This window comes from Trifolium pratense, linkage group LG6 (genome assembly GCF_020283565.1).
Source record: "Trifolium pratense cultivar HEN17-A07 linkage group LG6, ARS_RC_1.1, whole genome shotgun sequence".
NCBI lineage: Eukaryota > Viridiplantae > Streptophyta > Magnoliopsida > Fabales > Fabaceae > Trifolium > Trifolium pratense.
Window position 1 is genome coordinate 13,504,577 of NC_060064.1, and position 16,829 is coordinate 13,521,405.

Below are 16,829 nucleotides of genomic sequence, written 5' to 3' on the forward strand. Positions count from 1 at the left end.
GGTTTTGGTAACAATAGTTGGAAAGTGTTGGAATCAATGATCAGTCTAACTAGGTTCAATGTTTGTGTGTGATAAGTATTGTCATGGCTATTGTGACCAAGTTTGCCTTGTGGTGTATGTCTACAATGTTAGATAATAAAATGAGGGATAAGGTGGGTCCTATGTCGAGGTCACGTTTAATTCATTTTAATCCAGAAAACCTTTTTAATCACTATGGCCTCAAGGCTTATGTCTAAGTCCTCAAGTAAGAAGTATGTGTCCATCCTCTACTTAACCATATTAGTTCATTGAATCCATTTACTATTAGATGTCTCATAATAATAATAATAATAATAAACTTGTATCTAATCCTAAATTGATCAATCTCATAATCAAATATATAACAAAATAACAAATGGCTAAAATAGCATACCAACACACAACACATCACCGGTGGCGGAGACACCATACAGCATGCTCGGGCACGTGCCCGAGCTGCCCAAACTATTATTTTTTATTTTTTTTATATAAATAGAAACCAGAAAAAGATACACTAAAAAAATAAAGAAAGAAGATACGCGTACGACTTCCACTCCACCGCTCTGTAACCAAAGAAATCAACAGCTCTCGTTCTTTCTCTCTCGGCTAGTCTTCGTTTCCTTCAATCTCTCGCCGCTCAATCTCTGCCGACTGCCACCGCTCTGACTCTCTCTCACTTTCGCAGAATCGCAGAATCGCAGCCTAGCCTCTGTTTGAGGTAAGCAAACCCTAAAACCTTATTTTCTTCCTTGCTCTGTTTGTTCCTTCTCAAATCCTAACTAAACTTGATGGTGTTTATGTTTCTGTCTCTGTTTCCTTGCTCTATTTTCTGTTTATGTTTTTGTTACCTATTAAGTTGTTTTGAATTTTAAGTGATTATATGAATAATTGTTAAGCTGTTGCTCTATTTTCTGTGATTGTATACTACTATACTTTGAAGTTTAAAGATTGTTAAGTTGTTTTGTTTTGAATTTTAAATTCGTTAAGTTGTTTCTGTTAAGCTATTTTGATTGTTAAGCTGAATTTTTAAATTCAGTTTCTGGTTCTGTAACTCTGTTATTATATTTTGATTGTTCACTTCAAAGTTTAAGATTTCTGCAACTTTTATTTCTAGTTTTTTTTTTTGTTTTAACTCATGCTATCCAAAAAAATATTGTGGTTAAAATTGTGCCCAAGCTCCGCTATAATCCTGGCTCCGCCACTGCACATCACATGTTTTGTTTCTCTCAAAGGAATTTTTTGCACAAAAATAATACACGAGGAAAACAACTAACATCTAATAGAGGAAATATAATTCTCGCATAATCTAAGAAACATTCTTTGGATATAATTATATCTTTGTAACATTGACACCTTATTTAGGATTCTGAACTACAACTACACAAGTAACAACTTAAATCCTTAAGAATGTAGCCAACACTTTCATTAACCTTAAATATGATCATACATAATGGACCACACAACTAGCCTTGGCACCATGAGTTTGTTGAAGTGTTTTGCTCAAACTCGGCACCAAAAGTATTTTAGTTGCTCAGAGGGAGGAAGTCAATTTCTCTGCATTAAAGAAAGGAAAAGGTTAATGAATTGTCGTTTCAAACATGAAGTCTTTGTCGAACAAAGTGTTTTCATGACAGTAGAACATGAAAATCAGCATGTCATAAGTCACAAAGATAATAAGAGTTGTATTTACCTAAAATGTTCAACCATATATATGTAATGTAGCATCTGGATTTGAATTAGAAATCTGCAGGAAATCATACAACAACTACTTTTAATATCTAACCTAAATTTGATGTAATTATACAAGCATCACTGATTAATTAATATGATCAAGTGCAAATAAATATGTCACATACATAAAATCTAGAAATTTACCACATGCTTAAAATATCAGGATGCAGACCATGTTCCCTTGCAAATAAAAATGACATTATCCCTTGTCGAAGAACAACCTGGGAAGTAATTGAAATGATATTAGTAGAGGGAGCCAATTCAGCAAATGGAAATTAAAATGTAAAATGTAACGACCTCAAGGGTTGGATTAAAGGTGTCACATCAAGGAGTGAACAAGGCAAGAATATATGCATTTAGTGAAGAGATAGAAATTCAAACTTCACAACAACACTTGCCTTCATTGCAATTTACTGTGTTGTTGTATGAACTCATTCAGATCCGATTCATCGTCAAAATAAGAACCGTCCATAGAAATTATAAAATTTCGTGTGTATACAATTCCATCGTCCCAAAAAGTTTTCAACTCTTGACAGTCTTCAATCCGTATATTGTGAAACTCTGGCAACTCAACATAGGAAGGGAGAGAACTTTGACCGAAACATTTGAGGTTGGGAAGATTTTTTAGTTCAATAAAACGCAATGATGGGAATATGATCTTATTAGCCTTCTGTTGTACACAATTATTCCCAATGATCTCTTTCATCTTCTCGCATTGACGCACATCAATATGAAGCAAATGTGGAAGGCTTGTGACCATGGTAACATCCGGAAAAACATATTCCAAATCATTGCACTGCTTGACAATTATAAATTTTAAACACTTGAATCCCAAAATTTGACCACGGTTTTTCCAAATGTGCTTCAGTTTTGGAAGAGAAAACAAATTTAAGGACCATAGTTCACACTGCAACATCAACATGCAATCATTTGATTCGAATATCTCATCTAAGAAGTCACATTCACCCACTGTGAGATCCTTCAAATGTAAGAATAAGTGCATCATGTTGGATGGGATGCACTTCTGTAGCTTGTGACAATTCACAATCTCAAGCACTGTTACTCCTTTGATGTATTCAAGTAGTACTTTGTCAATATCTTTAAATGTCTTTAATTTTTGCAATTCTACCTGCACACAACATACATATGCATGTGATGTAGTTTAGATTCAAAATTAATAGAGTAGTTCCATATAATGATCACACAAGATAGGAAACCTCGTGCGTGTACCTTGAATTTCTCTGAATTTTGAAGATAATATATTATCATATTAAGGTCTCCATGTGTGTACGTATCAATCCAATCCAATTTTAGTTTATGAAGGTTGGGTGTGTTTACAATAACATTTCCATGGGGAAAGGTTCCCATATTTAGACACTCTTCCATTGACGAGACCATGATATCATAGTCATACGCTCCCGAACAAAAACATTTGAGCTTCGGTACTCCACGAAGCTCTAACACCTTTAATTCTGGAAATGAAATCTGAATGTTATTATTATTACTTTTATTGATTTCCCTGTCCTCTTCCATTGACGAGACCATGATATCATAGTCATAATTTCCTGAACAAACACATTCCAGCTTAGGAAGATAAAGAAGTTTCAATTCCTCCAACTTAGGAAATAAAGTCTTGACTTTGTTGCTTCCTTCTATATATTCTTCTTCCTTTGTTAGTATCTCCTCCATTATTTCACATTTCTCAACTACTAATTTTTGAAGTTGCACAAGGCTTCGCACACCAGCTTGAGGATTCTGGCTTTGCTCCCACATTGCTCAAATTAGGAGCCTTAAACTGCTCAGCTGCCTGAGTTTGTAGCTGTGAGCTCAAGTCTTCAATCTTAGCTTCTCCGAATATAATGTAGGTTTCGTAAGTTGGGCTCTTGAAAACATCTGGTTTTGAGATAACGAATAAGATCTGAACAAATAGAAATCCAAATTCATTTTCACATACTAAACAGTGATACAACGGAAAAACAACTCAAAATACATACATGTCGGTACGAAGATTCTTGCTTTTCTTGACCGTCACACGACTGGCACCAGTAACAGACTCCATTCCAAGTTTAAGCATTGCCTTGCGACTCTTCTTAAACAGTCATACAGAACGGTGCATCATGATATTTTTGGTTATACTCAAAACATATTTTAATCTGGTATGACAATTTTTAACAACCTATCAATGAAACTAGCCTGACTTATCACAACTCTCAACTCAGCTCTAAATACAGAACAGCCGAGTCTAAACAATATTTTACAAATTTGTGAACCATGAATATCCCTTTGTAATGGAAGACTCAAATGTAAGAATGAAATTAAAAAACACTGACCAGAATTTGCATGAGCCCATTTGAAGCATAAAAATAAGTCACTTGAAGCACAGAAGCAAGCAATGAATCTTGTTTGCAAGCTTACCTTCTGCATTGTCCTCCTCTTAATCATCATCCTCATCCTCCTCTTCATCATCATCTTCAACTACCTGCTGCAAAAATATATTACTCAGAAGTTCAAAACTAGTATAATACTTAATAATAATCATAATAACAAAGTTATCTATAAAAAACAGTTAAACTATTGGGTAAATAAATAGTCAATTACATTTTACTACGAAGAAAGTGGTTAAATTCCTCCTTTATACTTATGCTCCAAAACAGTATCCTGAGCAATACTAGAGGATTCGAGTCTTTTTGGTTGGACGGACTCTCCCTTTGTACTTAGCTAAATTCTCGTGAGGGGTTGTCTGCGAAGAATTCTGACCATAGATAAAAGTTCATGGTGGACCACTTTTGAAGCTGACCACTTATTGTATTATAGTCATAATTTGACAATATATTATCGTCATAATTCCGAGAAATACAAGATGATTGCATCTTATGTGTTTTTTGAGGAAGAACTTGATTTGTTTTGCCCCTAAATTAAGTGAATCTCTTACAAACAATGGAAGATGGTAGGCACCATTGTATGGAAAATATCTCCACCAAATCAAACTACAATAAAGAGGTCTTATGCGTTTGAAATGACTGATCACTCGTCGTTTCTGATTGTAACCTCCGATATGTATTCACCATCTCTGCTCTATGATTGCCGTCTCTGATTTTTAACAATTTCAATATGTCGGTGTGCATAATTCAAACGGTTTTGAAGTTATAATAGCAAAAGTTTTGTGATGCTAGAATACATTAAATATAACATACATAAATTAAAGCCCTTGGTATATATATGACTGATAATACTCAGCCTCATAAGTTATTACAAATTTCTAAAAAATAATCAAACTGTTTTAATACCAAACAATTTAAAATATAAAAATATCAAACTGTATTCAGGGTCTTGTGTCCTTGATAATCAAACAAAAGAAAAGTAGCAATAACACATTTGTCCTAATTGTTACACTTTTATTGCAGTTATTAAAATCTCCCTAACCATGCCTTATTCCCCTATCGAGACGCACGAAGAAACATTTCTCTATAAAAACCATCCTTGAAATTCTCTAACAAATAGAAGCATCCTTTGTGTAGATGAATGAAGACTTCAAAAGAAATTGCTTCTCTGAAAGGATCATTATTTTGCTTTGTCCAAAGCTAGTTCTCTGTGTTTCAAGACTTTCAATTTCCATCTATAATAGCAATGATAAAAAGGAATTTAGAGTTGAAATTTTTTTTATGGAAATTACATGATAAATATAGTGATATTCAATATGCAACTTTGCAGGTGAAACATCAAATATCAAAGATATATAGCCAATGAATAATATCCTTACCATTATCTAATTTGAACAGAAGAGATAATTCAATTTGGATCAATGGCTTCTTGATGAGTTACGTAGTATGTCTATACAATCATGAGCTACAAAAGAAAATCCAATAGTGTGCCTGTTGTCTTCAGGAAAGATGGCATGTTGTCTTCAGGAGCATCTCCCTTTTTACCGATATAATTCCTGTCACAAATATTACTTACATGTTGAGGTGCATTGATAATAGCTAGGTAGAAGAAAGGAGAAATTAAGAGACAAAGACAATTGCAATAATTCATACCTCATTTACTTGTATCATCTCAATTATATCCTTACATTGATTTTCAAAATAGCTGTCCACGGATAAATACGAAAGCATTGGTGTGTATAAGATTCCATCATGCCAAAAGGTCTTCATCTCTGGGCAGTTTGTAATGCTTATCGACCTACAGTGTGGCATCTCAACATAGCAAGGGAAAGAGCTTTGATGGAAACATTCGAGGCTAGGAAGATTCTCTAGTCTAATTCCTGCAATGATTGAATATTTTCATATAATGTTCAAGTTGGGAGACCTTGTGTTTGAGTATGTACCTTGTATTTCTCGGAATTATGACGATAATATATTGTCAAATTAAGATCTCCAAGTGTGGGTGTATCTACCAAATCCCATTCTATTTTATGAAGGTTGGGTGTGTTTATGATAACATTTCCATAGGGAAAGGTTCTCATATTTGGACATTCTTCAATTGATAAGAGCCTGATATCATAGTTGTACACTCCTGAACAAAAACACTTGAGCTTTGGTACGCCACGAAACTCTAATTCCTTTAATTCTGGAAAAGAAATTTGAACATGATCCTCTTCAACAGTGAATAAAGGGATATCATAGTCATAATCTCCTGAACAAACACATTCCAGCTTAGGAAGATTAAAAAGTATCAATTTCTCCAGCTTAGGAAATAAAGTTTTGACTTTGTTGCCTTCTTTTATATATTCATCTCCCTTTGTTATTATCTCTTCCATCATTTCACATCCCTCAACTACTAAATTTTGAAGTTGCAAAAGACTTTTGGCCATGGAATGAGAGAGCAAACTCTTCAAATTGTGGCAATCTGAAACTCTAATATCTTTTAGATTCTGGAAGCTTACAACCTTTGTAATATTGTGTTTCCATATGTGACTCAATTTTGGCAAATATTGTAATGTCATCTTCTGCAGTTGATAATGTGTGATGTCATCACCTTCTTTTGTATCTTCTCCTCCTGATCCAAACACCTCAACTAGTGAATCACAATTACTTAAAGTAAGTTTTTTCACATGTTGAAACATATGTATCTCATTGTACGGCACAAGCATCAACAATTTATGAAATTCATTGATATCTATTTCAGAGTTTCTGAAGAAGTATCTATCATTATGTAGTTTGGTCCAGTTCAACATCTTGAATCCTTGTGATGCTACACATTCATTAACATATTTTCAAGAAATATCACATTACTATTATTCGAAAAATTGATGATTGGCTATTTAATTGACTACCTAGATTGCTAATAAATTATTTATTATATATAACAAATCATGGTGAAGGTAATAATTTATCTATGAACACCTTAGACTTTGAGAGATAAGACTTACAAATGCTTTAAATCCTTGTATAACAATGTTGATGTCTTTCTTCTGTGCACAATAGTAGTTGAGAGAATTAATCTATGGTGAGATGTTCAAGATTAGGTGTATTAGAAGATCCTCTTGAAAACAATTCCATATTGGGACAGTTTCTAATTTCCACTTTTTGAAGTGATGGAAAATCAAGATTAGAGTGACCTTTGAAGAAGTCCTTAAGATTAGGTAGATCCTCTAGAAGAAGATGTTGTAATGCAGGTATGCTAATCTTATTTGCACTTGCTTCTATTTCTTCTTGATGAGATATTATTTCTTCCATGTTTTCACAATTTCTTACTACTAGCATCTGGAGATGTTCAAGACTGCTAACGGATGAATGAGAGAACAATATATTGATTTTGTTGCATGCTTTTATAATCAAATAAGTTAAGTTTGGAAAGAAGGACTCGTCTATGAGTGAGTGACGTCTTATGCTTTTGTGATCTCCAATAGATTCATCCTACAAAATTAAGAAAATTCATTTTGCAAATGCAGTACTACACATTTCATTTCTTCACTTACTTATGTTATATATCTAAGCAAAGAAACAAAATGTTAAGAGTCCTAAATTGGTTGAGAGAATGGCCTAAAAATATATTTGTAAGATAAAATAACAATGATAACTTTCTTTATCAACTGTAAGTATATTATATATATGTATGTAAAACAATCAAAAATATTTAGTGACAATTAATTTTGATACTTACCATGTATTGTGGTTTATCCAAAGATTCATATGTTTCAAAATAGCAAAACCTCACAAGATTTGGTAAATCTATCAATTGAAGAGATTTTAGTAGACTGCAAGAGTTTATCATGCCTTCTCTCTTTCCTCTTTTAGCTATTATGGTCGTTAACTTGTCACAGTTAACGATTCTGATGGTTTTCATGTGTGATAGAATGGTGGAATTGCATTCTTCATCAAGAAAAAGTAATGCATCCAACAAGTTACAGTTTACTATGAACAGATCTTCTAGACTTGGCATGTGACTTTTTCCCTTCCTGTTCATTTCAAAAACAGAGGGTATGTGATCTTGAATCACTCGTGGTACCGATGCTTCCTGCAAGCACAAAAAATAATATAGAATAAGATACTTGTCACAATTATTGTTTATAATGTTATTATTATTATTATTATTATTATTATTATTATTATTATTATTATTATTATTATTATTATTATTATTATTATTATTATTATTATTATTATTATTATTATTATTATTATTATTATTATTTAAACATTATATTTATTCCAATATGATATCTTGATTTTTTTTTTTGAAAACTTGGTATCCGGCCTTAGACCGACTAATCCAAGGGGACCAATCTCACCACCCACTTGCGGGGGCCCCATTTAAAGCCAGAGGTTTTTTTGCTCCGTATGGACTTAGCCCACCAAAATTGGCACTAGGGGGAATCGAACCCGAGTCCTTGATAGGAGCATACTCCAAGGACCCAAGCCAACACCACTAGACCAGCCCCAAATGGGTTTATGATATCTTGATATTATATAGAAGACTATAGGTATAACATGTGGAAAATTAATATATACAATGAGATTACATACCTTATTATTTCTCTTATTTGAGTTTCCTTGATGAATAAATTTGGGTATACATCCAGCAGAATACCAACCAGAAGACCTTGAGTTGTTTCCTTTGGAACTTTGAAAACCAACATCTTTTGTGTTTGTAGAATTCATGGTATTGAAGTTTTCATGTTTTGCATCATTATGGGTTGGTATGACATATATCTCCAACATAGGACAAACAAGAATATCAAAATTCATCAAGGATGGACATTCTAACCAAAGTGGATCAGAACAAATACTCACTAGCTTTGGAAGCCTTGAAAGTGATAATGTATGTAGTTTATTGAAACTAATAGTTGTCGCATCATGTCCTTTATTATCATCTTCCTCATCTCTACTCCAAACCACTATCCTTTCCATCAAATTACAAGACCGAACTTGTAATTTCTCGAGATTTGTGATTGAACTTACAATGGCAGAAGTGAATACATATTTTAAAGAGGGACAGTCTGATATTGTTAGAGATCTCAAATTTTGGAAGCCTTTGACACAATGTGGAGCAATACCCCACACATATGAAAGTTTTTCGAGACCTGATATCTCAATTTTTGTTAGCTGAGGAAACAACAAATCTTGTGCTTGCCAACCAGATTTCAAATATCCATCCAAGTCAAACACCATCTCTATAGAATACAAAGATGTTAATGACATTGTTTCCAATTTTGGAAATTGTTTCATCCAATTAGATGAAAACAACTTGGCACTAATTGATGAGGGCATGCTACCAAACCGGTCTGAATCAGATCTATGTAATATTTCATGATCTTCAGTGTTTGTTGAATCAGTTAATTTAGTTGTAGAACTCAATCCCTGAACACATAATAAAATTTAATTAATTGATGAAACATATTATCTATTAACAGTAAACAAATCACGTCAATTGGTTAACACATTTCAATTGAAAGAAATATAGACATGGCATTTTTATTTTTTTTACTTATCATTATTATTTATTTACACATCACTATAAAAAAAGTTTAAATACTCTTAATTTAATATCTAATGCACCATTCAAAAACTCTCATCTTCTAATTCAACACTCTTAATTTAATAATATATAACATGAATAATAATAACTAACAAAAATAATTTACTCACATGAATTGGTTGACGGTGCTCATCCGAATAAAGGGAGTTGCTAAAGCCAATCAGACTTTGGAGGAACTTCAACTCCAATTTCTCTAAATTTGAGAATTCGATCACAGCTTTATTGGTTTCACTGTGATCATGTGCACGAATTATTTCCCTCAACTTGGGCAGCATTGTTAGAGACAATGACTTGATCAATGGGAAGGCACACAATGGAGTATTGCAATCTATGACACACTCAAGATTGGGGCATGTATCTATCCTTAAATCATTCACATATTGGAGCCCACAATCATCTAATTCAGAGATGACATTTTTCAGGCCCACAACTCTTTCTAATACGAGAATTTCACATTTCTTGATCAGATGCATGGTCATCATACTACTCTTAATAGAGTTGTAATCTAAATCTATTAATTGTATGATATTCAACTCCAAATATCCATAACGATCATAAGAAGAATCATAACGATCTGCATAAATCCGGAATTTTTCTAGGTTTTTGAAAATCAAATCATTGGGTAAAATTTTTAAATTGCTTATTCTGATCTCAAAAACCTTAAGATGAGGAGAAAGTTCTTCGAGAAATTCTTGGTTTTGCCACCACCAAAATGTGTTTGTCCTAAAATAAAGTTCTTCCAATTTTGACAGCCTTGCAAAGACATTAGGAGAAATGAAGTAAAGACAATCACATCTTGTCAAATCCAATAATTTGAGAAATCCCAGGTTACCAATTTCAGCTGGAAGTTCTTTAATATTTGAGTAGGCAAAGCTTAGGATTTCTAGTTTCTTGACCTCTTTACCAATTATAGATATATCTTCAACATTACATCCTTCAAGTAGCAATGTGTGAAGGTTGACCGAGGTGTTAACTGAAGCGTGAAAATGAGGTGATGTTTTTGGAATGCGCAAATTTTGCATATATAAAACTTTGAGTTTAGTCATTCCATGGATGAAGTTCTCAGGCCATGACGTCATCTTTCCATCTTCTCTTTGTGATTGAACTTGTAAAAGCTCTAGTGTTGGACATTCTAGGTCACTTTCTAACTGAATCTTCTCATTCAAAATAAGTGACATTCTATTGCATTTTTCTTGTCTCTGTTTCACCACCTTCAAATCAGAATTACTCTGCACCAAAATTCCAAGTTCTTCTCTGAAGGAAATTTTTAGGACAACGTCACGCACAACATCATGCATCTTTATGCACCCTGGCTTTTCACTATCTAGCAATAAGAAACTTCTTTTCAAACTGTTCACCATATCATATACCAGATTTCTTGCTTCCCAAACTGCATCAGTTGCATCAAACAACCCCAAGCCAACTCCATGACGTAGTAGACTTTCAATAGGAATGTCAAAGTCCTCTGGAAACAATCCACAAAGGAAAAGGCAAGACTTGTGTTCTACACTGCCCAAAAAGTTGAAGCTAAGTTCAATACGTGAATATACACATTCCTGCATGTCTTGGAAAGATGATGCTTGGGAGTGTCTCAGTTTTTGAAGGGCAGCCTCCCATGAAATCTTTTCCTTTTTGCGAAGTGCTCTCCCAATTGTCGCAATAGCAAGGGGCAAGCCAGCACATTGCTTTGCAATCTCTCTTGCTATTGGATTGATATCATGTTTGTTTACAATACCTCCTGCCATTTCTTGAAATAGGCTCCAAGCTTCATTCTCTAGCAACACAGAGACCTGTACATTCTCTTGGCTTCCCATCTTTTGGCACACCTCTTCATTTCGTGATGTGAATAATATCTTTATAGCCTGCTGATGTTCTTGAGAAGAAAGTCCTATCCACTCAAAGTTAAGCTCTTCCCACACATCATCTAGGACTATTAGCACCTTGACCTTCTTATCGTTAAACTCCTTCAACCTCTCAAGTATTTCCGAACCCCTTCCTTCTACACTCTGTCTATTCAACACCAATCCTAAATCATCAGCAATTTTTCTTTGGATCTTGTCGTAATCCGGATTTAGGGATATGACAGCCATAACAACTTTATCAAATAACTTATTTTCGACAATTTTGATGAGTTCTTTTACCAATGTGGTTTTTCCTACTCCTCCCATCCCACAAATGCTAATTCTTTTGAACTGCTCATCATTCAGTTTCTCTATGACTGTGATTATAATTTTGTTTCTGGACTCCAGACTCTTAATATCTTTCAGAAAGGTTGATCCAAGTGCCGGTGGAGCTTTAGGATAGGATATAAGTGGAAGTTTGCTTCCTTCCTCCTTCAATCTTGTAATATCTCCTGTTTTTGCAGTGGCTTGCTTACCTTGTGAGTATTTCAATGCCAAATCTGAACACTGGCCGCCAAAGCATTTCTTGTTCTTGTTATCTCTATTTTCATAGAAGCTTTGTAATTCAACTTCAATTGCTGCCACGCTTGAGAGCCAGTTTGACAAGTTAGGTGGAATTTTGTTTCCTTTTGTGCTTTCTGCATCCACCCACCCTTGCAACGATTGTTTCAAACTGTTCAACTTCTCGAGTTCTTCCTTCAAATTGGCTATAATTTTTTTGTGTTGGATCATGTATTTAAATTGCTTCAAGGCAGACTTCACTCCTAGTTCTCCAAGTTTGGAGATAGCTCCTGTTGACAGTTCAGTACAATCCATCTTTCTTTGCTGCAAAGGATAGTAAATGACAGTATTATGTTAGTTTAGTAGTATAGTAATAGAACTAAAGTTGTGTTTCAGAATGAGAAAATTGTGTGTGAAAAGAATGACATAAAAAATATTAGTATAGAACAATGGTGAGCAATTCATACGGTTTATATTAGACTAGTTGTGCGAAATAACATTTGAGAAGAGTGGGGGATTAGAGTCTGCATGATAAGACTTTGTTTGTTACGAGAAAAAATAGATAAGAGAGAAAGAGAAAGAAATAATGATTTTCTCTTGATTTTCTCATGGGACTGGCTACTTAGGTTATTGTTTAAAAAATAAAAAATGATACTTTTTGTATTGAAAATTGTGTATTTATTATTTTGACTAGTGTTTGATTTATCATATGTTTCTCTCTTTCTTACATTTTTTCTCTACTCATTTTTTTTTCTCAGCCAAACACGCGCTAATGGAGCGCAATCAACAGAAATTATCATAGGTATGTGATAACTCACTTTATGTGATGTTTTTAGGAAGTTATTACTTGGATTATTCCCTACCAATATGGTGATTAATCTTAATTTGAGTCAATAAAAGTAGATCATTAAGTAATTAGTAAATTATCGAGTCAAGCACACTATGTGCTATGTTTTGTGGATTTCATGTTATTTTCATGTGCAGAGTTTAGCTTGATGATATCGAGTGTCATGACAGTCCAGCGAGAGCTTAAATGCAAAGGCTTCAGCGCTTTCATCTGATAACCAGAGTCGTGACATTTGAGTCCGTACAACTGAGAAACGTGGCAGTCAAAGAGAAGTCAGGGCGTGAGCTGGCAAATGGATAAGATCAATTGGTTTCGGTCAAAGGCAAGACAGCTGGCGTCTGGAGAAAAAGCATCTAAAATGCAGGACAGCTGTTACCTCCCATGTGCTGACAATGTACTATCATAATACAAAAGAAAGGAATGTGCTTTATTCTTTGGGCTATTCTTGGAGGACAAGTAGAGAAAGCCCAATCCATATGAATTGATATATAAGGAGACATAAAATCTGAAGTAAGGTGTTTGGAAACCCTAAGAGAGAATTTGGTAGCCTCCATCTCCTTCACAACTTCATTTTCCATCATTACTGTCCAGTGGAGCTGTCAACTGGAGTCACGACGGTGAAGATCATTAGCTATTCTTGGTTGTGATCTACTAGGTTTATCATTTCTAATTCTCTTTTGATGTTAGTTATGTGTAGACTTAGATCTCTATTTGTATGCTTCACTAAGCTCACCATGAGCTAAAACTCTTGTTGTTGGAATTATGTGATATTCAATGAAAGTCTAGTATTATCCATATGATTGATTATGGTGTTTATTGCATTTTTAATTCCTATGATTTTATGATATATGTTTGATTCAAGGTCCGACAAACTTAGAATTAAATACAAGTTTATTATTATGAGACATCTAGTAATAAATGGAACTTAGGAATTAATATGGTAGATTATGGACACATAACTCTTTCTTAATGGACTTAGACATAAGCCTTAAGGCCATAGTGAGAATGAAGCGTGCTAATCTGAACTAAAACGAATTAAGTGTGGACCTAGACACAGTAATCGCCTTATCCGCCGTTTTACATCTAACGCTGTAGACATACACCCCTAGGTAAGCTTGCTCACAAATGTTATGACACCCGTAATCAGTCACAGATACTAGATTGTTAGTTGAATGGATCATACTTCCAACATCACTACCAAATTTGATCTTTAAAATTCCCTTTTTAAATATTCTGTTTACAAACTCTGAAACAATGATATTATTTGGTTACCTTATTGCTCATGAATTGAAATGTGAATTTGTTTGTTTAGTGAAAATGTTCCCTTAGACAATCCTTGTGGGTACCATACTCTTTCTTATTACTTGCTGCAAATTGATTGTGTATACTTGCACACGTTAATCAAGCGATCAGTATGTCAGGGAATGGTCTGAAAATTGTATGCATGGTAAAATGTGTTGTTTTAAAAAACCTAAAGGATATTGTTAGAAATAATATAAAACCATTGATATATGGCTCTATCCTAACACCTTAAGGTTTTGGGATAATCGGTTATTTGACATGGTATCAGAGCCTCTATGACTAAGTGGTCTAGAGTTCGATCTCCGCTCCCCTCACTTTCTAATTAAAAAGTGGAATTTAAGCATATGGTAGGTGGGCCTATGCATTATCCACGCTTCAAGCCCAAGTGAGCTCTTGCGTGAGGGGGCGTGTTAGAAATAATATATAACCATTGATATGGCTCTAGCCTAACACCTTAAGGTTTTGGGATAATTGGTTATTTGACAGATACAAAAATGAGGGAAGAAGAAGAAGAAGATTTTTTTTGTGTAAAAGATGTATTCTAAAGTTTGCAGCGTTGGTATGTCAAGTGCGACTAAAAGTCTCGTATTCGACGGAAAATTGGACGTTGAGTATTGTGTAAGTGAAATGACTCATATATCTAATAACTTGAGATTATCCGAAAATATGTGGTGTCTATAATTTCACTTGTATGGAACATGGTTGTCAAAATCAGGATCCCACTAAAGATCATTGGGGTATAGAAAAAGCGTAGATCGTAGGATCGTAACAAGGATCGTAAGATCTCACCAAATAGACAATTATAAAAATAACTAAGAAAAATTAACTTAACATAAATAATTTATTATACTAATTTTTTTTATAATAATAATTTATTTATTTTTTACATATAAAAAGAAATTAATAAAAATAATCAATTAAAAACACTCATTGGTAGGTGAATCCCATTATCCCAAGTATTTAAACCAATTAAAATCCACCGACTCCATTAAAGGATGGCAAATTTCCAAGTAATTAAAGCAAACAAAACCCAACCGAGTCCCAAGTTCAGTGAATTCCTCCTTTTCGATGGAAAATGATTCAGTATTGAGTTGAAACGGTGCAATCTGGACCCGGGTTAAACGGGTCGAAACGGGTCAAACAGTGTAGGCGCGGGTCAAAACAGTCCAAATCTGGGTAAAACGGGTGCGAGAGAAAGCGCGGCTACCACGATTTCACGAGTTTCCTCTGCGTTCTCACCGCTCCGGCATATTTAGCGATTTTTTATCCGCTCCGACACGGTGGAAGGAAAATACACGTGAGATCGTAAGTACGATCTCACGATTTAACTCCCACACTTAACAACCATGGTATGGAAGAAAAAAAATTCCACTTGCGGTTGCTCTAACTCAATGTGATCTCATGGTTTCTAAGACAATGTTACTCATAAATATTCTTCTCATCTTCCCTCAGAAACATTATCCAAAACAATGTGAGGGATTCCCCACCCTTGTCCTTCCTCCCCTCCCTCCAATGACCTCCGCTACAGTTTTCTCCTAACACTCACCAAAACGTGAGGGTAACAACTTACGCTCAACTCAAATTTGATAGAAAAAAAATAGTTTGAACTCCAATGTGTGCATGCCTCAATTGTTGTAAAATTAATTTTTCACGTTTACATTATAAATTTCACTAAAATATAATTTGGCTCTTAATAGATTTCTTATTTCATATTTTGAACTAAATTGTCATTGATTACATGTTTACATTGTCAAGATAGTCTAAGCCAGTGACAATTAAGATCCATGTGTGTTGTGTAGGGTAGTTGTGTTAAAAATTTGGGAAGCCTCAATTTGCACAATCATAAAATATGTGGACCATTGCAATTAAACTTAAAAAATAGCTATAAGCACGGACACCTGACAGGACACGAATGCGGGCACGTCGATACTGCTAAAATAAAAAACATAGGACGCCGACACCACTAAATATTTATAAAATATCTAAATTGAAAATCAAAATATATACATGTGCATCTTAGTTGAACAAGTTATTTCGTTAAAAAAAAAAAGTTTTAAAACAAGATGCAATAGTATACGATCTTTATTTATCCATTACTATCGGAAAAGCTAAGAATATTGTAATCAAAATGTAAAGTATTTAATCCATCATTGATCAACATTGTTTTTTTGACAATCTTTAACCGTTGAAGATATGTGTGATATGTTATGTGTCTAAGGAGAGTAGAAACAAAGAAAATAAATCTTTTGGGATACTTGTCCGACACATGTTATACGAGTTTCTTACAGGTGTCAGATATCGATCCAAGGAGTGTCAGAGTAAAGGAAATTTTTTTGATCGTTAAACGGTGGACAACTCATGTTTTTTGATATGAGATGGGACAACCCAAATATATAACTAAATCATGTAGTTACATCAAGGAATCCAAATCGGAGTCCATTAAGATCAATTTGACTTAATTTTTAAAATGTTATTTCAAAATATTATATTATGGTGAATTACACACTTTTTTGTTACTATTTTATTGATAAATTTATATGTAATTTCAAACA

The 16,829-nt window shown here is 34.0% G+C and overlaps 1 protein-coding gene and 2 pseudogenes across 1 annotated transcript; all 3 read right to left on the reverse strand.

Annotated features, from left to right (window-relative positions):
* Window positions 1-1,730: 1,730 nt before the first annotated feature.
* Window positions 1,731-3,438, reverse strand: LOC123891776. The gene is made up of 4 exons (XM_045941670.1): window positions 3,088-3,438; window positions 2,047-2,902; window positions 1,894-1,970; window positions 1,731-1,762 (listed from the first exon to the last, which is right to left on the reverse strand). Exons 1-2 carry the CDS (start codon window positions 3,436-3,438, stop codon window positions 2,150-2,152), a joined length of 1,104 nt encoding a protein of 367 aa, XP_045797626.1. The 3' UTR covers window positions 1,731-1,762; window positions 1,894-1,970; window positions 2,047-2,149.
* A 13-nt stretch (window positions 3,439-3,451) lies between these two features.
* Window positions 3,452-5,900, reverse strand: LOC123891777 (annotated as a pseudogene).
* LOC123888583 lies at window positions 4,936-12,469 on the reverse strand (annotated as a pseudogene).
* Window positions 12,470-16,829: the final 4,360 nt, after the last annotated feature.

What these genes read in the sequence shown, in the direction of transcription:
- LOC123891776 (XM_045941670.1), bottom strand. Translation starts at nt 3,438, where the DNA reads ATGGAGGAGATACTAACAAAGGAAGAAGAATATATAGAAGGAAGCAAC. An exon ending in TTCCCCATGGAAATGTTATT is followed by an intron (nt 2,903 to 3,087) that starts GTAAACACACCC and finishes TAAACTACATCA; the next exon opens with CATGCATATGTATGTTGTGT.